Source organism: Halichoerus grypus, chromosome 9, assembly GCF_964656455.1.
Source record: "Halichoerus grypus chromosome 9, mHalGry1.hap1.1, whole genome shotgun sequence".
NCBI classification, from domain to species: Eukaryota; Metazoa; Chordata; class Mammalia; order Carnivora; family Phocidae; genus Halichoerus; species Halichoerus grypus.
In genome coordinates, this window is record NC_135720.1 from 106,644,346 (window position 1) to 106,671,250 (window position 26,905).

A 26,905-nucleotide genomic window follows, 5' to 3' on the forward strand; every position below is an offset into this window, starting at 1 on the left:
TACAAATCAGCCACTCATTTCCTTGGAGGCTTTCCCCCAGAGATTCAGTCTCCATGCAGAGGAAGCCCCACCGTCTCTCTGAGGCTGGGGTCTTCACCAGGGAAGGTGTGGGGTCTCCACTGCCCCCCGTTTTTCTCTGACAGGACCAACTGGCTGCAGGCATGGGGGGGGAGGTGTTTGAGTGCCGCGTCCTATGGGGTGCTGGCCAGAAAGGAAGCCCCAGTTAGGGGAGTCTCCCCTCTGGTTTTCCTCCCAGCACCCCCAACTCCTGGCTCTGCAGTGCTGACTCCTTTTCCCCGTTAGGTAACGCTCTTCCCGCGGCCCACAGACCCCGTTACTGACTCTCGCCTTTTCTCTCCCATGGGTCTGCAGGCCGCCCTGGAAATGCTGCTGCTGCGGAAGCCGGTCAGGTTAAAATGCCATCCTTTAGCAAATTACCACTATGCCGGTAGGTTGCCAGGAGCCTTGTGCCCCACTGCTTCCTGAGAGCAGGCTCTTTGCATGTTTGCTGGGGTCACTTTCTAATAATAGACCGACCAGTCCCGTCCTGATCGCCCCTTGTGAGCTCAAGGCCTTCCGGGGCATAGCTGGTGGGGCAGTTGTGTCTGTTGGCTGGGTACTGTTGGGTGTTCGTGTGGGCTCCCCCCACCCTCGTGGATGTGCCGAGAGCCAGGTGATAGCGGATGGTGCCCGCACGTGTGGCGGTGAGACTGGTGCCTCGGCGGGAAGGAACCACAGAGGGGACAGCACGGAGACAACAGCACTCAGCAGCCCCTCGGCTTGGGAATCGGTGGACATCGGTTCAAATCTCGCCTGCAGCCCTTGGCCTTCTGGAACGTTGGTCTCCTCACCTGTGAAACAGGGCTCCTACTCCATCCCTTGCAACATTTTTGTGATGATTAGCGATAGGAGATGTAGCACAATGCGTGGCATATTCTAGTAGCTATTATTCATTTATTGAATAATTATTTATTGAGTACTTGCTGCATACAAGAAACTGTGCTAAGTACTAAGATAAAACAGGGATTTTGACGGACATAGATGGAATCCTACCTCATGCACTTTGGAGTCTGAGGAGGAAGGAGTCATCAACAACGGATCACACTCAAGGCAGGAGAAAGACGTCTACATAGGCATGTACTGTGCAGACCCGTGTGCATATATACACATGCATACGCGTATATTATATGTATACGTGTACACGTTACACACATACATGTCCACGTACAGAATGTGTCCTGTGATGGTGTGCGTTAACGGTGACATCACTTACAGTAAGGGGGAAGGAGAAAACACCATTGAGAGTTGAATGTGGTAAGAATCATGAAGAGAGAAGGCGACAGGTTGGGGAGCCTAAAGTGACAAAAGGAAGTTGAAATCAACATTTTAATTTCTAGTAATGGGTAAACCTATCCATTCTGAGGGCCTCCCTGAGCCTGCCGGGGTTCTCCATTTCAGAGGGGGCTAAATCCTCCAATGCCCCTGGGATTGCTAATCATTTGAAGGTTCCTTTGGTGCCTTGGGCAGACACTGCGTAGGTAGGTGCTAAATGCCTAAGTGGGCTTGGGGACCTGGTCAACCCTTTTCTAGACCTCAGTCCAGGCAGCCAGATGTGGCCTAAGGTGAGGGCTGCTCTACAAATACTAGAGTGTTCTCGATGGACACCCCACCGGGCCCACCACCCTTTGCCCCACTTACTGTGCCCCTCTCCTGAGCCAGCCTTCCCTCTTGTCATCAAAGGGGGGAAAGGCCTCAGAAGTCACTCACCTGAGCACAGACAGCCCTGCACGTCTGCCCCTGGGTCACTGTCAGCGCACAGGCCGCTACCGGTAGTCAGCAAGCACAGAACGGACACAAGGATAAGAAATCCATCATTTAACTAGAGCCTAAGCCAGCCAGTTTCTTACTATTGTCTCCATCACTTCCTGCTTGGTGTCTGCCCCGAGTGTGGGTAGGAAGATGTGGGAGTTCTCCCTAATCTGCCATGGAAACAATTCAGTCCTCTTAATTCCCAGTGTCATCTGCCGCCCATTAAACCCTGACAGCCTGTCCAGCTTCCTGGAGCCTGTCTCAGGCTTCTTTGTATAGCGGGCGAGACAGTTGATGACAAGGAGCTTCCCAACCATTTGCTGTAGCTGCCCTCACCCGCAGGGTGACCAGGGTGGCCGGTGCCTCTGGGCTGGTCAGCTCCAGCTGTGAGCAACCTCGTCTTGAGACCCAAACCCCCTCCATCCAGTTCTTCCCACTGTGCCAAGCAAGTATTATATTGTTTTATGTGTGTCATGACATAATATTTGGAAAGCTATAGACTAGAAGCCACCCCCCACCCCAAACAAAACAAAACAAAAATGCTGAAATAATAGTAAGGATTTTGAAACTGAACTCTGCTAAAATTACCAATCTTTTAGGGTCCCTAGCTAACGTGTTGCCCGTCCTTGGCCTCCTTCCCCCACAGGCAGACCAGGAAGCACTCTGCTGCCTCCTGGAACATCTGCCTTCTCCAGGAAGTGATCACAGACTGAGCCCCAGAGAATTTTGTAGAACTATGAGCAAAAAAGTCAGAGGTCCCTGGTTCCTAAAGTCTGGCCTGACTCCATCCCTTAATAGTTCCCTTCCAGGCCACAGAGGAGGCCCCAGGGTATACCCCCATCACATGTCCGAGTTACCAGACACCACTCCTTCCCTCAATTTGGTTCCAAGGTATCAGTGAATCCCATCCCCGTGGCCCCGTCCTGCCTTGGCTTTTGTGCCCTGGTGGGTTTCTCTCCTGTAGGACTCTGTCAGGTTAAGTCGGCATTACCGGGACACTATCTTCTGGATTGCCTTTGGCTTTGGCTCTGTGGCTATGGCCAATGTCATCCCACCCCAGCTCCCTGCCCTGGAGGCAAGGCAGAACAATTGAGCTTGGAGGCAGAGGCTATAAGTTTGGGGAAGACAGACAGAGACCCAGGCCTGTGAAAGTCACTTCCCCTACTTTACTTAGGACGTTTCCCACCCCATCCCAAGCAGTTCAGTAAGAAAAGGAAAAAGTGACCAGTGCTGGGGCCCAGGAGAGACACCAGTGTGGGTGGGCAGCTTGCCCGGATCTGGAGGCTGCTTGCCAAGGCCAGAGGAGCCCTGTACAAGATCCTTGGAGGAAGGAAGGTGCCATCGCAGTGGCCCCTAGCATGCTAATCCATACCCAGGCACACAGCCCAGCCCTCTCTCAGCACCCTCCATCCATGTGTGGGTAGCAGTTTGCAGAGGCTCCTTGCTAGCTTTTGGGTTGGGTGGGGAAGGACTGAGCATGGAGGGAATCAGGGTGAGGAGGATGCCTGGTTGTGATTAAGGGGCTTGCTGCATCCTTGGATTTTCCATCGAAAAACCATCATTCCTGCGGATGGGTGCGGACACTGGCCTTATGCTTCCTGGCAAGGGCGCAACAGAGGCCACTGTCCAGCTCCCACCACAGCCTAGGCTTTTCCTGGGTCCCAGACCCTGACCTGACTCTGGACTTGCGGGATTACCCAATCAGTTGGTGAAGGCCTCTTCTCTCTCTTGGAAGCTGCCCCGTTTGACGAGGAGACAGAACTACATACTCAAGAGAATACTTTGCAAAAAACACAGCTGTGATGTCATTTTCCAGGCATTCTCAGCTCATGTCTCTGGCTGGAGAGTGGTCACCTCAAGGGCAGGACCTGAGTTAATACTTACTCTCTGGCCTTGCCTGACACAACGCTGTCACAACGGTAAAGAAAGGGTCAGTGGATGAGCTCGAGGTCTGGATTCAGATGGAGGCCTCCCTTCCTTCTGCCTCCAGGGGGATCTTTGGCAGCAGCCAACTTCACCCTCCACCCCTAAAAAATTATTCAGCCTTTACCCACTGTGGAAAACCTTACACAGAAATGAAGATCTGATTCAAAACCAGTCCCCCTTTCCTGCAGTGAACATATCTTCCTTGTGTATGCGCAATAACAGCACCATCACAAAAGTTTTTTAAGTCTTGAGAGCACGACGGAAGGGCCCTCTTTAAAAGATCCTGAGCCCGATTCTCTCACCACTCCATGTCTCTTTTTAATTGCCTGGGTTCGCTATAGATCGCCCCAAATTTAGCCACAGTCCAGAGCCTGTTTCCCAGCAACCGAACCTCAGAACATTTTTCCTCTGGATACTGTTCCAGCACCAGTTTCCTCAGTTAATTAGGCCCTTTGTAATTAGCCTTAATCGGCTTGTTAGGGGCCCCTGCTGATAACAGCCCAATAGCCAGGAATCCCCAGGTAGGACAAATGAGCGCTGGGGGAATGTCAGCCCACTAACCCTGCGTGCATGCTGAGTGGACAGCAGGGATCCTGGAGAGGAAGAAAGGGCAGAGCAAGGGGAGGGTTAGAGACAGCCACCTGCCTCAGTTTTGTATTTTATCCTGGACTTTGTCCAAGACACAGAATCCAGGAAGGGCTGGCTTAGAACTTTGTCTAAAAATGTAGAAAGTGCTCCTATCCGACAGCCTCTGGGAACGAGCCTTGCCTTGATGGGATTACAGAAGGAATTACGGGGGTTGGGGAGCGGAAGTCAGGGAGCCACCAGCAGCCAGGAGTAAGGCTGTGCAACTGTACTCACACAGAACTAGAACACCAGCGTGGACCAGCAGTCTTCCCCAGTGCCATTAATGCATGTCAGCAGGGGACAGTGTGTATATGCCATAGCTGTGGGCTGACTTGGAATCTTCTCTCCAAACGGCCCGTTTCCTTATGTGCCTGCCTAGGACCAAACGCTGCTGTCAGGGAAGAGGAAACAGAGCCAGAGAAGTTGAGTACCTTTGCCTGAGGCCACAGGAGTAAGTGGCAGAACCGGATTTGCAGACTGGGGTCTCGCAGACTGGGGTCTTGACTGAAGTCACCCCCTTTTTAAAGATTTATTTATTTGACAGCGCGCACAAGCAGGGGGAATGGCAGGGAGAGGGACAAGCAGGCTTCACTGAGCAGGGAGCCCGAAGCGGGGCTCAATCCCAGGATCCCAGGATCATGACCTGAGCCGAAGGCAGCTGCTTAACCATCTGAGCCACCCAGGCGCCCCTGAAGTCACAGCACAGTGCCTTTATCTGGGAAGCGCACATTTGGGTGTTTCTAGGCTTGGGCCTGGGAATACAGTCCAGGAGCCCAAGGGTGGATTCTCAGCCCCGTGGGCCATCTCGTGATCAGGATGTCATGAAGATGGACCGCATTATAGTGTGAGCATAAGAATGCATTTGCTTGTCTGGCCCTGCCTCTGCCTCTCACTTCATGGATGCCCTTGTTGGACAGACACACGTACACTGTGCTGTCTTGTGCACTAAAGGGCAACCCGGAGGACTACATACAGGAGCCATCTTTTACTCTCTGAGCACATGCTCCCTGCCCCGGGCTCTGCAGTCCTCGGAGCGGGAAAGTGCAGCCCACTTCGGATCCAGGACTGGGGATACAGAACGAGCACTCTTGGATGGGGGAGACTGAAGACCCCATCACAGAGCAGCAGCCCTAAAAACCACTGAGGAGTCAGCAGGGGGGATTCCCTTCCCCCATGAGGCTTGGGGTACCCCATGACAGATGCTCCAGGAAGCTATTTCCCGTTCAGTGGGGTTGCACCTGACAATCTATGTGGAGGCATGAAGGGATATGCTTCTTAAAAGTAGACCTGGGCAGGGGCGCCTGGGTGGCTCAGTCGTTAAGCGGCTGCCTTCGGCTCAGGTCATGATCCCGGGGTCCTGGGATCGAGCCCCGCATTGGGCTCCCTGCTCCACGGGAGGCCTGCTTCTCCCTCTGCCACTCCCCCGCTTGTGTTCCCTCTCTCGCTGTGTCTCTCTGTCAAATAAATAAATAAAATCTTTAAAAAAAAAAAAAGTAGACTTGGGCATTTAACCCTGCTGCTGAGGGGCAGTAATCAGGTGATGATTCCACTCCTGGCGTGGGGTGGAAGCAAGTGTCTCCACCACAGAGACTGGATGCTGGCCTGAGAAGGCTGCATGGCCCTGTTAGTGTCTCCTCAAGTCTGAGAGCCCCACTCTAACTTAGGAAACGTATGGTCTGGCTGAGAGCGGAAAGGATTCTTGTTGATCTAGTTGGGTGTCGTCATTGGCAAGATGTTCCCCAACTCCCCATCTGAGATGCACCCCAGAGCTGCATGGGCTCTGGACCTGCAGCGTGGTAGCTTGACCAGGGATTCAGCTGATGTGACATGTCCCCATCACGATCCTCTTCCACCATTGTATTTCTGATTCCTCTTACCTCTTTGCTATTTTGATGGATACCTAAAGGGAACCATGGCTGCTCTTTGGTCATTCAACTGAAGTGTTGGTAGTCCTTTCTGTCTCTCTCTTTCTACCTCTGCTCCTGAGCAAGGGGAGCATATGGTTGCTGGGACCCCAAGGCCCTGAATATTAGACAGAATTTGAGGAACACTGATGGAACCATTCTAGAAACCCGGATCGCACTGACTTCCTCTGCTCACGTCCACTCCAGCAAAGCTTCTCCAAACACCCGACCTCTCTTCTCCTCCCTATTGTGATGGTTGCACAGCCAGAGATATCCCAGCCTCCAGAACCTGTGGAAGATGTTTCTTTCTGCTGAGGATTGATCAGAAAGCCACTTCCCTTCTGGAAATAAAGAGATAAACTTGCAAACCAAAGAGATCAGGTGGTGGTGGCCCTGTGTTTTGGAGTTCTGAGCCGGCCAACTCCGCAGAGCATATTCTGAGCCTGGAGCCAGAGTTCTTGGCCTGATTCACTAATTTTGGCTGAACCTTCCAATGGGAGAAACAACTCAGGTTTCCTATATCTTCATCTTCATCGGTCAACCATAGCAAAGTGGAAATCCCGGGCTTATCCTGGTGAGGAAGGAAAGTATTATGGTTTGGGGGATTATAGCTCTGAAAAGTGGAGGAATGTCAAAGGCCCTGCTGTGTACCATCCAAAAAATCAGAGACGTGGAGAACTCAAAAAACCAGAAAAATGAGGCAGAGTTTTCTGCGAATCAGCCACAGGAATTGAGCCTTCCCTGGAGCCCCCAGAAATAGGACTTATCTTAGAAATAAGCTTTATTTCTTACCCCAAGCAGGCCAGGACCACGCAGTATGATGATCTGCATATTGTGCTTTCTAATTTATGGAGAGAAAACAAATTTGAAAATCAAGGTTAGCCGCTAAGGCAGATGCACCAACCCAGCACTGTGGGGCCTCTTCCTCATGGGTCTTGTACATCAGGGGCTGGTCCCATTCACCTCTCCAGCCTCATCTGCTTTCTCTTCGCTGGGAGTTTGTGTTAAACCATACTGGATTACTGCTCCTTCTCTGAACACCTCTGTTTTCTCATCTGTAAAATGGGTAACAGTAATGACAGTCTTACAGGGTTATTGGTGAAGCCAAATGACTAGTATCTGTGAAGTACTTAGAACCTGGCATAGTAAGCACCTAGAAATGCTAGGTTTTTGTTTTGTTTTGTTTTTTCTTTTTTTTTTTTTTTTTAAAGATTTTATTTATTTGACAGAGAGAAAGACAGCGAGAGAGGGAACACAAGCAGGGGGAGTGGGAGAGGGAGAAGCAGGCTTCCTGCTGAGCAGGGAGCCCGATGCGGGGCTCGATCCCAGGACCCTGGGTTCATGACCTGAGCCGAAGGCAGACGCTTAAGGACTGAGCCACCCAGGCGCCCCTTGTTTTGTTTTTTCTAGCACAGTGTCCTGCATGTAGTGGACACCTAATACTGTTGAATGAATGAATGAATGAATGAATGAATGAATGCATCCATCATCTCACTCTTGCCTCTCACTTTTGCCTCAGCCATGTTTTCTCCCCAGAATTCCCTTCCATCTCCTCCTTGCCTGAATTGTTTCTGTGTGTCCTTTAAAACTCAGCTCAGGTGTTTTCTCTACCTGGAAACCTGACCCTAACCTGAGCGTGAGGCTCACCTTGAACACTGTGGCCTGCTGGTTTGTCTCCCCACTAGATGGTGAGCATCTTGAGGGTGGAGGCTGCTGAATCTGCCACATCTTGAGGAGTACTTGCTACGTGAACACTTGCACTCATGAACAGCATAATTACACAAAAACTATAGCTACAATTTGTTGAACACTCCCAGTTTTCCAGTTACTAAGCTAAGCACTTGTGTGGTGCATTATCTTCTTTAACCTTCGCAAAGATCACAAAAGCTGGGGACAATTAGAATTATTCCCGTTTGTAGGTCACTAAACTGAGTCTCGGATTCAGTAACTTGCCAAGGTCAAGGCCATAGCTGGGATTTTAACCCAGATGTCAGGGTTGCTAACCATTACACTACACTGGCTTTTTGTTCAAAGGGGAGTTGGATATGTATTATATCACTTGCTAAAGAGTCGTGTTTTGTAAGTAAGTAAGCCAGCACCTAAAAGTAGGGAGAACCGTGCGCTGTTCTTAAGACGTTTCTGTTTTGTAGGTTCGGACAAGTGGACCTCCCTAGAAAGAAAACTGTTTAATAAAGCACTAGCCACTTACAGCAAAGACTTTATTTTTGTACAGAAGATGGTAAGCATGCTTTTTCCAATCGCTCACTTGAAATTGAATTTGGGAAATTATACACCTAAAGACATACAGAAATAATTTGGTACTGATTGAACACTCTCACGAAAAGGATGTCTTCCACCTTTCTCTGGTGAAGGATGTTAGGGTCGCTCCAGTGTTAGGGATGTGAGGGAGAAGGAGAACCTACATTATTTGGACATAGCAGTGGTGGGGGGGTATGTTTATCTTAATAAATACATGTAATTTATACATTCTATCAGAATAAATAGAACTGGGGCTGTTGGTTTACAATGTACATAATTTATTTCATGTATATTTGACAGATTTATCATGTTTTGACAATTTTTTTTTCTGAGAAATTAGAGGAGGGAAGATAGGTGCCTTCCTGCTAGCAAGTAGTGGAGTTTCTGGTATTCGACCCCTAATCATAATGACAGTGGTAATAAAAATAATATTTTGTGTACACAGCATCTCACAACAAAATAGAACTTTCCTACACAGATGAAGTAGCACTTTTACAGCAGATAATGAACTTAATAGACCTTAATTGGCTAAGAGGTGAGGTGGTTTAGGCTAAAAGTTAAAATGATTCCAAGAGTGTTTCAGAAAGTCAATGAACAATGGAGCCGAATTATGTTATTAAGGTCATTAAAATGTCCAGGTGCGCAGAGAACAGAGTAGCAGGTAACAGCTCCCACTGGCTCTGGGCTGGGCCAAGCTGATGCCACCCACTGGGTGCCTGTCTCCTGTCCTTAATCTAGGGCCTTCCTTGATGGACAAGAATCAGAACAGGTAGACTCTTCTCCCTCTTGCCCTCATCTCCAGATCTGTATTCACCCCTGCCTTTCCCTACCTGGGAGGCCACCATGCTCTTGGATGCCCTGTAAGCTCAGCAGCTTCCATGCTCTTTTTTGAGTCCCCTTCCCACAGGACTGACCTGTCGGAGGCCTCACCCCTTGCAGGCCTGCACCGTGTTGACTGGTGACGGAGTCATGTGTCGTGTTTGCCAGGCGACATGGCTTTTTCAACAAGTGCTCTCCGAGCCAGTGTCCTCACTCCTTGTGCAGCTCTAATGTAGAAACTCAAGATATCCAGTGATGTGAAGGGGGCAACTTCAGGAAGACAGGAGTTCTGGTGGTGCCCCTCTGATCTCATGGTTGGGGTGGCCGGTTTCCGCCCTCCAGAAGCATGGCCAGCCTTTTATCTGCCTCCAGAAAACCCATATTATTGAGCCCCACCTTGAGCTTGGGAGATCTATGAACTACACAGAGGCATTTTTTTTTCTCTTTAGAATGCATGTACCTTTGCCCCCTTGGGGGAGGACAGGGCAAGGTTTGTTTCCTGCAGAAACTAAGCTCTTGTCATCATAACTTTTGCCTTACATTCCTGTTCGATTACTAAGGAATATTTTTCATAAATAGATTTTGAAGGTCAACCGGCTAGAGAGCCAAATATGCTCAAGCACATTAAATGAAAAAGCATGCTGCTTTACGGGTTAAAAAAAGGAATGAGCTCTCTATGGGCCGACATGAAAAAAGATCTCCAGGCTATATTGTGAAAGAAAAAAAAATCAAGTTGCAAAACAGCATAGACAGTGTGCCGCCTCTTGTGAGGAGAAATATATTTTCATGTTCTTTGGGATATGCATAAAGAGATTCTGGAATGAGACCCAAGAAATGAAGAAGAGGGGCTAGCTGTGTGGCAGGGGTCGGGGGCGAGAACTGGATGGAGGGAGACCAGGCATGGAAGGAAGGTTTTCACTATCTACATTTTTTTAATTGAATTGCATACACCTATTAGCTATTAGAAAATTAACTTTTCACAAAAACTTGTGGCTTGGCACACCGCGCGCTGCTGAGCTGATCTGGAGATGGCTTTCCTGGCAGGTGAAGTCTAAGACAGTGGCTCAGTGTGTGGAGTACTACTACACGTGGAAAAAGATAATGCGCTTGGGGCGGAAACACCGGACACGCCTCGCAGAAATCGATGATTCTGTGGTGAGTGAAGCTGCTCAGTCGCTGCTTATGCGGGCCCCGCTCCCGCCCCACACCCAGGTTAGTAAGTGGCTGGTGTTTGGCTTGGTTTTACTGAGGTGATCACAGGGAGCGGGTGACGGGCCCGCTCCCTGGCGTAGAAATGCCAGAAGGAAGGTGGTCCTGGGTTTGCCCCGGAGCTCAACGCTCAGTTCAGGAGGTGAGGGCTGGCCTGGCTTCCAAGGCAGGCAGGGCCAGGGGAGTGAAGCCAGGGTGGTCCCAACCTTGACTTGATGGCTTATTAGTGGGTGCCCTTGACTCCCCAGGATATCCTTTCTGATCCATCTGCGTCACAGATGCTGCTGGCCGGAGAACCAGAACCCTCGGGTTTTCCCACAGCGTCCATGAAGCATGACCTAGGAGGAGCTCTGGCCTCTAGACGGTGCCAGGACCTCTCAGTTATCGAGGAATAGTTAGCAGTGTGTGTATTATTCTAATCCTTAATCACCATTTATCCTCGATACTGATTTCCTTCAGTGGCAGACGATCCAAAGTTGTCTGCATATTCAGTATACAGTAAAGACATAACACACTAAAAACAAAAGACGTTGAAATCTCCTCCGAACCCCTAATGTGTGGCTTCGGTAATTACTATCACTTTTTTTGTCCTTGTGGTTCACTCTATCTGCGTCCATAGCCAGGGGAAATCTTTCCACGCACTGTGGAAATCACCTGCCATGCATGGGTGTGTAAAAATGGCATGTCTTATAACAGATTAGTAAACTCCAGGCTGTCACCATCGGGGAAGGTGTTTGGAATTCATGATTGTTGTGAATATCTGTAATTACACTTTCATTCCCCACCATGCCCCAGTTGTGAGTGTTAGCACATACTGGCTAATTTTCTTTAATGGACACTTACATGGCCCTTTGTATGTGCTGGGCCTTGTGCTAGGCCTTTTACCAATATTGACTCATTTAATCCTCATAGCCAATCTGTGAGGTAGGGAACTAAGGTACAGAGCCTAGGTAACTTAGCCATGGTCAAATGGCTGGTGAGGATGTTGTCTGAGCCTGATTCCCCGTGTGATACTTAAGAGCAGTCAAATGCAAATTGTTTTAGAGAAGTATAAAAACTCTTGGACTCATTAATGCCTCAAGGTCCAAGTTCCTACCTAAGAATGATCTTAGCTGTGAAATATACACACATACTTGAATTTATATTTGGACCCAGATATCAGGAAAAAATCGACATCTGCATCAGAGATGATGGTGGTCTATGTTCGTGGTTTCCCGTGACCAGGGCTTTTGTTGGAGTGGTCCAAGTAGGTGCTGTCTTATATCTGAAGAGCGTTGTTCTCACCTGTGGCCTAATGTTTAAAAAAAGCAATGTGGCCTGTTCTGGCTCAATCAGCTAAACGCCGCTGAGTTCCCACAGTGTAAACAACAATGAGTATGTGGTGCGGTGGGTGACCTAAGGATGCTGACTAGCCTCTGGCCCTCCTGCCCCCCACCAGGAGCATATACTGAAGTTGGAAGGATGTCGCATATGCAAATGGAAGCTTGAGCATGAGCTCCAGGACTGTTTACAAGCAGCATAAGACGAGAACCAGAAAGGCCTGGATAGGGCCTTAGGTCCTCTGTCTCATCCAGCTCCACCGTGCCCCAGGCAGGGGTTTGAGGCCCAGAGAGGGGAAGGGCTGCCCAAGGTCACACAGAGCATTACTTTCCAGATGAGTGGACCAGACAGCAAACAAGGCAGCATGAAGAATCCTGGGCTTGCAGACCTAGGACCTGGATCCTAAGCTTACTGACCTACAAAATGGGGCAGATGGCTTAGATGATTTGGAAAGTCCCTTCCAGTCCTGAAATGTTCTGGCCTCTGTCAGAGTCATGTTTTGGAAGAATACAAAATCAGAGGTTATGGTTTCCTAAGGCAAATTGATGTCTTTCCAGCTATGTGTTACCAAGTGCCTAGGGGAGTTCCTGGCATAATATAGATACTCTAAATATTTGTTGAACGAATTGAGTGAACATCATTCCCAGATAGGAGTCACTGTGGATCATAGCAACAGTCCTTCTATGAACTCACTGCAGGGTGATGGGGTGAACAAGGGGATTCAGAGCAAGGGATTGCTGCTAAGGAGATGTTACCACATGAGGAGGAGGTGCAGTCGTGGGCCAGCAGGGCTCTGGAGATTCACAGAAAGGCCCAGGCCAACATGTAAACTGAGACTAAGGAGGAGAGGTTAAGATGATGCCCATCTTCTTGGGCTTATTCACCAGGAGCCAGTATTAAGTTGGATCAGGAGAGCATTCCCACCCTTGTTACCTTAAGGAGAGCAAAAAGCTATGTGCAGAGATGACTCAGGCCCATAAAAAAGAAAGAGGGAGGGAGGGAGGGAAGGAAGGAGGAAGGAAATCTTGATTTAAGGTCAGCATGGTAGCTCACAGCTCCCTTTTAGGCACTGTGAAGGCACAGTCAGCCTTCTAAGGAAAGTTCGCAAAGTAGAGATGAAAAATTGGGACCATGCAAGAAATGCGGAGGGTGCAGAAGGCACAGTCCTAGGGGTCCTGCCCTTTGTCCTCTTGGCCTGCCTGGACACCTGGGATGGCTTCCTGATCATAGGTCCATAGTGTTTTGTCCCAGATAGAACATGATGGAACACACTCAGATAGTTCAGGGACTTTTGTGGGGAGAAGGGAAAAGGAGAGTTTGTGAGGAATGGCTGCTCTTGAGGTAGCCAGAAGGCCAACAGAACACAGTAGCTTACTCAGCTGAGTAGATCTGGCCTGAAGCCATGATAGGTCCTTCCACCTTGGCAGCAAAAGAAGGGGACCAAGGTGGGCTCTGTTAAAGATGTAGGAGGAAAGTGCTGATCACACCTCCCTGTCTGCTGCCCCCATTCATGCTCCCACTCAAGGCCAGTCTGTGGATCTGGTTGTAAACTCAGCACAATTCACGAAACTAAACGAGGAAAGTAGCTGACTTCCGGAAGACAGCAGTCAGGACTCCAAGGGCAAAGCTCACCCATGGTCTAAGCACCTAAGTTACTACAACCTGGTCCACTGATGGGGGGTTGGGAAACCTCCTGCTGTCCTTCGATATTTACAGGCAGCTGTTGCCAGTGGTTTTGAGGGGCTAAGGTCTCTGTTTGGGCTGAAAATCTAAAACAATATGCAGATGAACACATGTTCCCCTGTGGACATTTGCTGCAGGGCCAATAAATGAAGAAGGCTGAGGTTTTGAAATCAGATAGTTTAGGTTTCAATCTCAGTTCAACTTCTTTACCAGCTATGTGACCTTGGGGAAAGTCGTTCTCTGGCCAATTTCCTCATTTGTTTATAAAAGAAAAATGTGTACGGGGTTATCGTGCACACCAGAAATTTCATGTATATATATATGCGTACACACATGTGTGTGTATGTGTGTGGTGCCTAATTCATAGCAGGCATTCAACATGTTTTCATCCCCATCATCATCATCATTAGTAATTGTGATGCTCAGATTTATGTCTCTGAGTAAATTTGGGCTGTCGAGCATTTGTATTTTAACTTACAAATGTCTCAATGCGTATTCCATTTGCATTCCTGAGAAATAAGAATATCATCCTCCTCAAGAAACTCTTACTGCAGACACTCAAGGTTTTAAGCACCAATGTTAAATATATCACCACCTCCCCATCCTGTATTTGCCCACCTTCTACCAATTTTGGAATATTATTCAGTGTTTCATTTCACAATACATCATGAAATGGCCAACTTGTTGATACAAAGTTGTACATGTTAGGGTTTTTGTCCTCCTATCTTTGTATCTCTTAGTCACTTTGGTAAGCCATATGGCTTGACGATAAATCATGTTGTGAACATGTATAGATTGCCAGTTGAAATAAAACCTATCTAAATTCCAGAGACGGATATAATCCAGTACAGTGTAATTTAATCTGTAAATTTGTGGCTATATGGAATGTCTCTTTCTAAGAGTTTTTAAGCCAAAAAAAGGTATTGTGAGAAAATTGTAATTATAACAAGCACTCTAAAACAGACGCCATTGTCATTAAAAGTTATCGTGTAATCTATTTTAAGTGCCAAGCTATAGACCATGGCCTGCTTAATAAAGCAATATTGAGTCCACAGAGTTCTAGTTCTAGAAAGGAATGGAGTGAACCATTGGAGTTTGACATAACGTGGTTTTACCTGAAACCCCTTGAGATCCAAAGATGATGGATTCACACGGGAATCAGACCATTTAAGTAAAATCAACCCATGTGTTCTACAGTCATAATTATGAGACCTACAACTTAAATATCCTGAATCACTCTGTAAAATGAAGTAGGCCTACATCTGTACTCTTTGAAGTCTTTCAGCAAATGTCATCATTACTAGTTAATCGTAATTAACCCACTGGACACTGAAGCTATTTCTTAAGTATACCCTGTCGCTACCTCATCTCAAATATGCTTGTATATGGTATTAAATGCTGCAGACAACAGTGGAACAGTGTCAGAATGTTAAACGCCCCATATTTACTGGCATTGTCTTTCTCCCCTGCCCCCAATCCAAACTGGAGAGAGAAAACTTGTGGTTTCTGGATCCCAGGGTACTGCTCCACTCTTAGAAATCTTTGTCCTTTTCGGGAATTCTTGCTTCTGGGTTCTAAGAATTGTAAGCTCCCCCAGAGTTACATCCCTCTCTGGGATAAACCAAACTGGGACCCATGTGCTTTAAGCAGAGCCTGGCAGATGACACAACTGACCTGTCAGGAGTGGAGGCGGCAGGACGTGCCTTTTGCTTCCTCATCTGTAAAATGGGAGGATGTTTCTGTCTTGTTGGGTGAGCCCGCAAACATGAAAATGCTTTGTAAACTGTGAAGTGCTGTGAAATAGAAGTTGGAATGAGATTGATGTAACATAGATCTCCCTTTCCCTGGGCCTCAGTCCTTCCTCACCCTGCAGGAGCCAGCATCCCTCCATGAGGACAGAGGAAGCAGAGTAAGGTAGTTAAACAAGTAGAATGAGGGCCTCCTGCGTCCCTGGCCTCCATCCCAACCCTCCCACAGTAGGACGCCAGGCTGCTCCAGTGACTTACTATCTTGTAAACTCTGAGGAAGACAGGACTTTCTGCTTTGTTCTCCACTTGGTTGCTGTTCTGAAGTAGGGGGAGGGGACAGAGTAGCAGCGAGGCTACTAATATTTTTCATGTTCTTTTTCATAGAATGCCTCTGGAAGGCATTTCTCCAAGCGCATGGTGACAGTCCAAAAAAAAAAAAAATGCAGGGTGAGGGGGTGGGAGGTTATCTCTTCCCCTTTCCTCTCCACAAAGTTGTTGACATTCACTCTTGGATTCCATTTTGACACAAGCAAGCAGGAGCCCGTCAGAGCACCATGGGTCCCATGCTTTCCACAAGCCATGAGTCAGATCAGACATGTGGGGCGTCTCGTACGGAAATGTATCATAAGGCCTGGAAACAAATCATTATATGGGTCTTTAGTCTCTCTCCAGAGGGGTTTCCACAGTATCGTTCCTGCTTGAAAGCCCTCCTCACTGCTCTGGGGAGAGAGAGCTGCTCACAAGCGAGTTTTAATCCGTTTCAAGGTCTGCTGGTCTTGAACCAGGGGGAGAAACTCTACACACAGAAATCTCTCCTCCCTGCCTTAACATATTTTTATGTAAGTGGTGAGGGGACCCCAAAGTGAGGCAGGGGGACTTCCCCAACCTCAAAGCCCCAAGCGCCCAATGACCGACCTGGTATAGGCCGTAGCCCTCCCCAGAGGGCTCTATCGCCGTTACTTAGGCAGACAGGATCCCCGTGTTCAGCCCCTCTCTCCTCTTCTGGCTGGTGGCTCTGTTTATCACTAAAAATGCCATTTGGGGATGTCCCCTCTTTTGCTTTTATTGCCTCACCACCAGACGAGTGAAGAAGAAGAAGAGTTAGAGGAGGAGGAGGAGGACCCAGAAGAAGATAGGAAATCCACGAGAGAAGAGGAGAGTGAAGTGCCCAAGTCTCCCGAGCCGCCGCCAGGCCCCGTGCTGGCTCCCGTGGAGGGGCCGCCCCTGCAGGCCCTTGGCCAGCCCTCCGGCTCCTTCATCTGTGAGATGCCCAACTGCGGGGCTGTAAGTGTCACTGCGTCCTCGGGGGACCTGGGACTAGGAGGGCGGTGGGCTGTGCCTGGCTTTAAGGACAGGGCATTTTAGAAAGGGTGCACTTGCAGCAAGGAAAATTTCAGAGGGGACTCCACATTGCCATGGTTTTGTCTCCTGTCTTTTCGTTTCCTTATTTGTTCAGCCGGCAGATGTTGCTGTGCTGGGCGCTCGGGCCACAGAGAAGGTCCCCGTCCCCCGGGAAGCATATGATCCAGAGCTCTTCAGAGCCGCCATGAATGGTTCTGCAGTGAGCCTTGGACTCCAGAACTTACACCCCGTGTTTCTTGGTGCCCCTCCACCCCGCGGGGCCGTGTGACACCAGGTCCTGCCCTGTAAAGCATGCATTGAAATGCCATGGGGGAGCCCACAGAGAAGGTTTTGCCCTTTCATTACAACTTGACGCTATTCCTGGCCATCTCACCTGTCCAGAAGGTTTTGCAAAGTTTCATAATCCATCAAGTGCTACTCATTCAAATGTCATTAATTTGAAATTTGAGAAAGTCATGACAAAGATTTAGCTTAAAGGGGCGCCTGGGTGGCTCAGTCGTTAAGCGTCTGCCTTCAGCTCAGGTCATGATCCCAGGGTCCTGGGATCGAGCCCCACATCGGGCTCCCTGCTCAGCGAGAAGCCTGCTTCTCCCTCTCCCACTCCCCCTGCTTGTGTTCCCTCTCTCGCTGTGTCTCTCTCTGTCATATAAATAAAAGTCTTTTTAAAAATTAAAAAAAAAAAAGATTTAGCTTAAAGTTTACCTTGGTACTCTTTGGGAAGAACCAAAAAAATTTTTACTAAGTAAATTAATCACGTAAACAGGCTGAAGGGGAGTCTGTATAATTATTTAATATAGTACATTTCAGGTACGTTGGAAATATTGTTTAGCTAAAATAAAACAAATTTACCGTTTGATCATTCTTAGCACTAAGGAAGGCCTTACAGAATCTATACTGGTCTGGTCTAAGGCTCCCAGTGTATTTTAAAGGATATATTTTTTTAAGCTGTTAACTTTAGACTTTCAGTCCCCCACCGGTCCCCCACTAGTCTGAATTGATGAACTTTTCCCAAATCAGATTTCTTAAAGCCAGGCACACCTATACAGGTGAGTTCTAGAGGTATGACTCAAAAAAATGAGAACGTTACTCCTTCACAAGAAGCCGTTTTTTCCAAGCTGGTATACATCTTTGCTTATATATTATACATCTTTGCTTGTATATTATACAGGACAATACTGTTTTCCAGAGTGTATTGAATGCTGCTTGAGGATTCTGTCACTTAGATGGAGAAAGCAATAGTCTTTAAAATATTTAGATCCTAAAGCAGAAATTCACTTGATTAACGTCTGAGAAAAAAATGAAAAAGTAAGAAAAAAAAGATACATACACTTTACATTAGCTGTGAAGAGAACATAAGAAATTGCTAGCTTGTTTCTGTCTTTGATGTTTAATGACCTGCAAGCGTCACTGCATCGTTTCCATTTTGTATAGAGCGCTTCTGTTCAGGGATGGTTAAGGTGTGACTTTAAATGACAATACTTCTGGGTGAATTTATTTAGAAATTCACTGTTTCGTCAATTCATAGTTTTGGTGTACGGTAAATCCTTGACTGAGTGGGAAGTCATCTTTCACTTTTCCCAATCAGAAATGCTCAGCAAGCTGGATATTTTTTTTTAGTGATTTTTAAAATTCACAGGGAAAAGCATCTTGGTTTTATTCCTTGCCTAAGCCTGGAGGTTTGGGTTGTTAAATCAGCCATAGATTTATTTTTTTCCCCAGTCATAAACAGAACTCATGAATTTCACACAGAGCAAACCACCTACAGCTCCGTGGGTGTGGCTGTTGTGTTTAACAAGCTGGAAGTCGGGGCTCTTTGAATTCAGGGGAGTGGATTGCATCTCTTTACAGTAGCGGTGCTCGACTGGGAATGATTTTGCTCCCCAAGACCCTCTGGCAATGTCTGGAGACATTTATGTCACATCTGGAGAGGTGCTGTTGGCTTCTTCGGGGCAGAGGCCAGGGATGCTGCTAAACGTCCTGCTTAACACGGCCCCCCTCCAACAAAAACCATCCAGCCCCAAATGTCAGTCGTACTGAGGTTGGGAGAACCTGCTTTATGGCAAGTTTCAAAAGATTGTCCAGGTCTGTCCTGCCCCTTTTTATCATCCCGCGGTAAAATTTGGGAGTCGGAAACATTGCTTCGACAATCGGCCACTGATTGAGGCTTGGACGTAATATACAGAATTTATCAGAGCAGCTAATCAGTGTCTTTCCAACTGTGTTTCTTGGGGTGCTAAGGCTTTCTGTGGTGGGGAGATAGAGCTGAGCAAATTGGCTCACTTCCAGGGTGCTGCCTCTGTTTCAGCCAGAGCACCTCTGCTTTTAACTTTGAGCTTTTGAGCAAGACCTGATTTGTTTTGATTTGTTTTTCTTAAAGTAAAAGAAAGAAAGGAAAGGGGAGGAGAAAAGAAAAGGGGGGCGGGGCAGGGAAGGGGAGGTCATTTCCAACTTAAAAAAAAGGAGTTTGAAAGCTGGCCAATTCCCTCACCTTACAGATGGAAAAAAAAATCAGGTGTCCAGAGGGGAAATGGCCCAGAGGCCCTCCCTGTGAGACAGAGGTGCTGGATCTCGCCCCCCCAGTGCCCTGACTGCTAGACGGCAGCTCTGTCCTTCAGACCGTGCCGCACGAAGTGCTTCCTGTCTTCCGGTTGTAACAACGATGTGGTGTTTTTTTAGGGGCACAGTGGTAGTATTTGACCTTGACCTTTCCATGCCTATGTCCAAAGTTTGCTTACCTAAAACCCCCGCACACCATCATTAGACACTGTTTCAAGTATCCTGTGTTTCACCACTGAGTAACTAATAACCCTAATTTCCTTTTCAGGACTGTAGTGTCATGTCACTCCCTTTCTTCCCCAGGTGTTCAGCTCCCGACAGGCACTGAACGGCCATGCCCGCATCCACGGTGGCACCAACCAGGTGACCAAAGCCCGGGGGGCCACCCCCTGTGGGAAGCAGAAGCCGGGCAGCACCCAGAGCGGGTACTGCTCGGTGAAGAGCTCCCCCTCTCATAGCACCACCAGCAGCGAGACAGACCCCACCACCATCTTCCCCTGCAAGGAGTGCGGCAAGTACGTGCAATTGGACCAGGCACTGAGTCTGAGTTCCTGATGAATCATTGCTCTGGGGAGGCCGGGCCAAGATGCTCTGAGGTTCCTTCAGCTAGAAAAAGAACCCAGTGTCTCCAAATACTCCCTCATATCATCCTTGCGGTCTGCACAGAGCCTCAGGGTGGGTGGACCTCGTCTCTGACTCAGAATATGGTCATTCTGATATCCTCGTGCCTAATAAGGACAGACAACTTCAGGGCAAACCTCTAGTAACAAAAACTTCACTCTTTTTCAGAAATGGTGGGTGGGACTCGGATTCCCACTCCATCCCTTCACACCCAAACCGTAGTCACGAGTGGGGCTCTCTTTGCATTGCTGCTTAGTGATTTGAGAATGGCTCTGAAACACCTCTATCAGGAGCTGTCTCCCCACCACTGGCTCCGGCCTGTGTCTGGGGCAGACATCACTAACCGATTGCTGCACTCTTTGCTATCATCTTAAGACAGGACCTCAAATCTTTTCCATCGGCATGCTTCAAGCAAGCATAACCAATGGATCGGGATGACTCAGGAGATGAAGCCCATTTGTCATGCCTGTCCTTTTATGTATAATTTAAGACAACTAAGAGAGAAAAACTGGCAGTAGGCAGTAAAAGTAACATCTAACGCTTGCTGGGCACTCATTTTGTGACAATGCTTTATGTGCAGGAGCTCATCTTAATCCTCACACAGAAACCACATGTGATGCAGGGGCTGTTTTTATCCTTGTCATACAAATAAAGATTCAAAGTTAGGTAAATATGGCTTGCCTCAGATCACACCCCCAATGAGAGCAGAGCTGAGATTTGGACCCATCTCTTTTGAAGGGCAGAGCCCGGGCTCCTGACCACTGCTCCATGCTATTGGTCTGTTTATTTTAGGCGGAAAATATCACTGATGATAAGATGCACAGCGTTCCCTCCCACAGCATCCAGTGTAGAATTCCACTTCTCAGTGAGTCCACCTGACTTGGAGGGGTTGTCATGAGTGACCTCCTTTTGCCTCCCTAGCTGTATGAATGAGGCCAACTGGGACCTCTGCTTATAATACTCATTAGGCTATTTCACACAACTTACCAGTCCCTGCCATTTATCAGGTCCTATTTGCCTGGGACGGTTTTAAAGGATTTGCACAGGTATGGTTTCACTTAATCTTTGGCGCAATAGGGTAGACACTTTTAGTAGCTGCTTTTTTGACAAGCCAAGAAAATGAGGCACAGAAAGGGTGAGGTCTTTGTCACAGTGCACATCTGAGTCGGGATTCAGGCTCTGCAGCCCGACCCAGGCTGGCGCTCTCAGCCTCTGCGTGAACCTAACTCCGTCTGGTGGCACTCGCCACGGTGAGGTGGAATTAGCAACAGTCTTCTCTCCGTGAAGCACAGAGATGGGGGAGATGGCTAGTGCGGCCCCCCTGTGTTCTCATACCCTTCAGAACCACGACAAGGCATCACCTTCATCTTACCACAGAGAAGTGAGCCCCCAGATGGATCATTAGGCTTCCTGACTTGAAGGAACCATCTTCAGGCTGATGCCCTTTATCTCCCACCTGTCCCCCGAGGGGAGCCAACACCTCCACTCACTGGGCTACACACAGGCCACAACTCTTTATCCCACCAGGTGGAGACAAAGAACATTTTAACAAACCAGAATTAGCATCTTGAGCTTTCTGGCTGTCTCTCAGTGACATCCATTAAGTGTTTTTCTTGTCTTTGTTTTTATGTTGCTTGGGACCTTTTAATACCATAACTCCAGTTAAGATTTTGTGGAAAATAGAAATATTTTCTGTGGTTTTCCGGAGTAGGAATAACAGGCAAATGTTTGCAGAATGCCTGTTTTAGCTGCTGAAATTACGTTCATTACATGAAACGGTTTCAATATGGGCAATTGTGATTCATCAACTCTGCTTGTCTTAGAAATCAGAGGGTTTTTTTCATTTCCCTTTATGAGCTCAGGAATGAATGCAGAATATTTGTGCCACCCCCTCTCCCGAAAGAGGCAGCCTCACATCTGGACAAACAGTTTCTGAAAAAGGTTCAGGGAGAAATATTTAAGGCTTTGCAGGCCATACAACCATTCAGTCACAGCTATTCAGCTGTACCATTGCCGGGCAGAGCATCCATAGACAGTCCATAAGCAAATAGACACGGCCGTGTTCCAATAAAACTTTATTTACAAAAATTCAGTGGGCTGGATTTGGTCCACTGACCATGGTTTGTGGGCCCCTTGTCTTGGAGTTTCTCAACCTCAGCAGTGACATTTAGGTCTGATCAGTCCTTGTTTGTGGCAGAAGGGGCCGCCCTCCATGCTATAGGATATGTAGCCACCTCCGTGGCCTCTGCCCACTGGATTCGAGAAATACCATCCTTCCCCTCGAGTTGTGACAGTCAAAAATGTCTCCAGATATCAACAAGTGTCCCTGGGGAGGCAAAATCACCCACAGCTGAGAACTACTATTTCCTTCTAAAGCTAAAAGGAGGAAATTATAATATGACGGCCAATGAGAAGGGATCTTAGGTGAAAAGGAGTAGTGGGTGCAGCTCAGAAGTCAGGTACAACAAAGATGGAATGGGGGCATTGGATTTGGCCACACAGAGTGACGGGTGGCCTTGAGCAGAGGGTTGGGGCTGCAGTGGAGGGGACAAGAGTCCAGTTGGAGAGGGTGGAGGGAAGAGGAATATACCAAGTGTGAAGAATCAGGTAGAGCCTTCAAGAAATTTGTGGAAGAACAGGGACAGAAGCCAAAGGCAGATGATGGGTTTTATTATGGGAACTATGAGAGCTCAGCAGCATGCTTGAGGGATTCTCAGATTCTGTTGGGATTCTGTTGGGATGAGGCGAGAAAGGGGGAAGCTAAAGGAGGAGAAAGGCATGTGCTGCAGACCACAGGTGGACAGGAAGACCTTTGAGAACTCACCCTCCATTGTCACACTGTATGTGTGCTCCCGTCCCCATCCCCTCTCCCTTGTAATGCTTGGAGAGGACAGGCAACAGGGGCAGGAGGTCCTAGGTGGCCCGGGGACTCCTGACAAAGCCACCCAGACCAGATGTTAGGCCACGCAGCCCCTGTTCCCTGTAGGGCGCCCGGATTTCCAAGAACTCCAATCTCCTCAGTTTCACATGCTTCTTTTTCTTCATCTTCAGAGTCTTCTTCAAGATCAAAAGCCGAAATGCGCACATGAAAACACACAGGCAGCAGGAGGAACAGCAGAGGCAAAAGGCTCAGAAGGCAGCTTTTGCCGCCGAAATGGCCGCCACTATCGAGAGGACCGCGGGGGCGCCGGGGCTGCTGCCCCTGGACCAGCTGAGCCTGATCAAACCCATCAAGGACGTGGACCTCCTCGATGGCGACGTGGTCCAGCAGTTGGGAGGCGTCATGGAAGAGGCCGAGGTCGTGGACACGGATCTCCTCTTGGATGACCAAGATTCGGTTTTGCTTCAGGCCGACGCGGAACTCTAAAGCCCCGCTTGTCACGCAGAGACAGCCAGCACCCACGGCCTCCGTCTTCGTTCATCAGGAAACCCGGACTCCCTGCTCGCTTTGTAACCATTTTAAACTACCTGTTTAAAAAAGTGGTCGTTTCATTCAGGTTTAGGAAAAAAAAAATTTTTTTTTTTTCAGTTTCTTTTCCTTTTATTTAAAAAAAAAAAATCAATGTTTCTGTGGGAGGTTGGAGGGAATAAATAATTGGCACAACTCTATTTAAGAGGTGTTTCATCTGGGCTGCATTCCTACGAACTCATTCCTGGCAGGGAATAAACCTGACCTTCAATGTTCTTTTGCTTTCAGATGTCAACCATCCTTGCTGCCTTTGATCCCAAAGCTTGCCGTGAGCGTGTGGATGCGTGTGCGTGTGTGAAGCAGGCTACCCTCTTCGTGTTGGGGCCTTGGGCCGTCCTTTCCCACTAAGGAGTTATTTTTGTTCTGTTCTGACCTCATTCTGTAGTTTGCAGTGAACCCGGAGTCTCTGCCAGGAGATTCTGTGCAAAGGGGTAACTTTCCAGTGAGCAAAGCAAGCCCTCGTGTGACACGGCTTTCCTCTAGCACATACACCATTTGGAAAGTTGACCAAATGTGAAAATACGTTTTCTCCCTGCCTCGCCTATCACCGTTGGCCTGTTTCCAGGAGTACTGTACAGTTTCAGGCTTTCACTCCAAGGCCGAGCTTTACCGAGGACCTGGTTCCTAGAGCAAGTGCGTCCTCTTGCCTGCTCCCCGGGGAACTAGTTGGTTCCGATCCGTGGATTGGCAGAGTCATGTCCCGGCTTGAGCCGTCTAGAGGAAAATAACCCCAACCAGGAAGTTGCCAGGGCTGTTTAGGGAGAGTGGTTGAGGGGCACACATTCTGGAACACCAAGAAGTGTTCTTTTGCCCAAAAACTACAGACTGGAAGAGCCCCTTCTTTTTTGCAACACTGTTAATGGTCCGTGGAGTTCTGGAATTACTTTGTGCCACTCGGAAGTACTGTGAAACCTCATTCGCTGGGATTTTGCTGTCATTCACCCTTGCTGGACTGTTTCCTAACCAATTTAATAGCAAATACAAGTGAAATAGCATTAAAGACCAACAATAATGGTTTCAGATACCACTTTAGCTACCAATATTTGCATTCAAACAAGGAATGTATTCATTCAAGTCATTTACCAAAGCACTTCTAGAATTCCCCAAGCCACAGAACTCTGCTCTGCTTCCTCCTGTCCCTGTAGCAGGGTTGCTGTTCGTACTTGAAGGTAATAAGCCTGTAATCCTTCAAAAATGGCATTTAGCTCAGGCTTTTGAGCTGAGTCAGACTGCCCCTCCCCCGTTGGGGCAAATGAGCACGTGTCTTCAGACTGGGACGCAGCCCAGCAGAGAGGACCGCCCCTGGCAGCCTCCCCTCGAGCATTAATGCGGCCTGACTCCGGCCTGACTCCCGGAAGGAGGGCTTTCAGGCCTTGCCCCACCCCAGGTAGGCTGGTTCCCCCAGCTTGTGTAGGTGTGGCCCATCGTGCCAGGCTACTTTGCTGGCACATTAATTAAGAACTTGACATTAGAGAGAATGTCAGCGGAAGTATGAGGACAGGACCTGAGCATCTTTTAAGTTTGACTCTGGCAGAAGCGTTTTAGCGCACACTTGGCGGCCCACCGCGGCCCCGCCTAGGCAGTGTTCTCTGAATCTCAGGAAAGCCACGGACGGAAGATAAATATAAAGGTTCTTTCCGTTTCCATCATTCTGTTTTCAGAAAAAAAGGTCTTGGCAGTTTCATTCATCCTTTCTTATAAGGCAAAAAGAAAGGTTTTGTTGCTGCCATTTTAGACAGGTTATTCTCTCGTCTGTTTCGAGTTAGAACTGCCTAGGCAGTGTGCATCAACTTTGTGGCAGAATTGTTCCAGAACCATTCCGTAAGATCAGCTGATTTGATTGCGTCTGTCCCGGTGACGGCTTCCCCCTGCGTGTGCCGGCGTCTGAGAGTGATTCTGGAATGGTTCCGCTATCGGGTCTATGAAAGCTTATCTATCAAAGGAGCAAACACCCAGAAACATGTTTATAAAGCAAATGTACTTGCTGTGTTTGGAGACTTGCCCAGCCGTTCCAGTTTTAAACATTAAAAATAAACTGAGTTGCCAAGGCAAAAAATGTAATGCACAATTTAATTTTGATTTTTCATGCAGTATAATGTAAGCATCTTTGACTTGAAATAACCAAAGAACTCCTCCTTAACGAGACAGTTCAGATTCCTGAAGAAGTTATTTCTTGACAATATCAACTTAAAGAATTGACTTCATGGTAAAATATTGCACTTATTTTCCTTCTGCAATGATTCTGCCTGCATGTATGTGTTCTGTTTTTGCTTCTCACCCTCCCTGCCCCAAAGAACTTCTCTTCCTAAAGATTAATGTCTTCAACACCGTTACTGTTTACTATCAGATGGTTTTTCATTAGTGAATTTAGACCTCTTTGAGAAAGCTTGTATATAAAAAGTTAACAGATATATTTTATGGAAAAACCCATCTTATTTTCAAATATATTTAACTGCTGTTATATTTTATTAGAGGAAGGTTGTAAATATTTTCTAGGAGTTCTATTGTAAAGAAAAGTATTTTTGAAAAAAAATTAATGTAATAAAAACGAAAACATTTTTAAATAGTGTTGTGATTGCTTCCTGTTCTGGCTTCGTTATGTTCTATTCTCAGCAAATGACTTGCATGCCTTCCCATTTCAGGATGTAATTTATTCAGGTTTGCACTATTATAAGTTGACATCATAATATTTAGTGTACTTAACTGTATTTTCCCCGGAATGCAGGTCCCTTGGTCCGTATCCAAAGCACTATGTATTAGCATCTTCATAATTTTTTCTTTTGTAACGTGTGTATTTTTAATAAGGATTTTATGTAACATTTTGGCAAAAAGAGGGCAGTATTTTCTAGTGAATTTTATAATACATTTTGCTAAAAATGTTTCTTCCTAGGTCAGTTTTTGTTAAGGTGAACCAAAAGTCTTATTTTACCAGGGGCTTAAAAAAAAAAAAGTTTGAAGCTTGAAAGCAAAGTTATATTTAAACATCATATGTAACAAACAAATAAAGATGTTTTATAGACTTGTCCTAAAAAGGTGCATTCCTTCAAAACAAAACTGAGGCATTCTAGGTTGGTTTTTTTCCCCCAGAGTGAAAAGCATTTTTTTTAAAGTTCTCACAATCCTTTTTTCAGAAAGAGAGCCAGAAGAATTTTACTTAAAAGGTTCCAGTCATTAACCTTCTCAGAAATTTATTACAGTTCCTATAGATAGGCATTCATCAAACAGAGATGTAACCAAATAGACACTGTCCTATTTATTTGTGAAAACCTGATTCGATACTGCATCAGCTGCTCTGAAAATAAAATGTTATCTTTTTGAGTTTCATTTGGCTTAAACATTCCTTCTTTCTAGCCACTGAAGTGACTTCTCAATGCTGGATAAATACTAATTTACCTGTTAGTTGGTTTCTGTAGACCAGTTTAGAGGTCTGCTGATTAAATTTAATGGCTCATTAAAGTGCCCCCTACACACATGCTAGAGGCCAGGTCATGAGCCCCTTGACGGGTTGGTGGTCTCTACACCATACTGCCCAGGCTGCAGCTTAGGGGGCTCAGTATCACACACGGGTAGCTCACGGTGAACTTGCCACAAAA

The 26,905-nt window shown here is 47.4% G+C and overlaps 1 protein-coding gene across 13 annotated transcripts in view; it reads left to right on the top strand.

Annotated features, from left to right (window-relative positions):
• Positions 1 to 23,452, top strand: part of TRERF1 (transcriptional regulating factor 1) — a 194,614-nt gene extending 171,162 nt beyond the window's left edge. For 10 of the 13 annotated variants that reach the window (XM_078055322.1, XM_078055321.1, XM_078055327.1 and 7 more), the window contains 6 exons: positions 373 to 448; positions 8,417 to 8,505; positions 10,389 to 10,556; positions 16,385 to 16,588; positions 19,526 to 19,737; positions 22,895 to 23,452. In XM_078055322.1, coding sequence (XP_077911448.1) covers positions 373 to 448; positions 8,417 to 8,505; positions 10,389 to 10,556; positions 16,385 to 16,588; positions 19,526 to 19,737; positions 22,895 to 23,210 — 1,065 coding nt within the window. In that variant the 3' untranslated portion in view covers positions 23,211 to 23,452. The remainder of the gene's footprint in view (positions 1 to 372; positions 449 to 8,416; positions 8,506 to 10,388; positions 10,557 to 16,384; positions 16,589 to 19,525; positions 19,738 to 22,894) is intronic. The other 3 variants (XM_078055329.1, XM_036101773.2, XM_078055332.1) reach the window with 1 other exon arrangement.
• Positions 23,453 to 26,905: the final 3,453 nt, after the last annotated feature.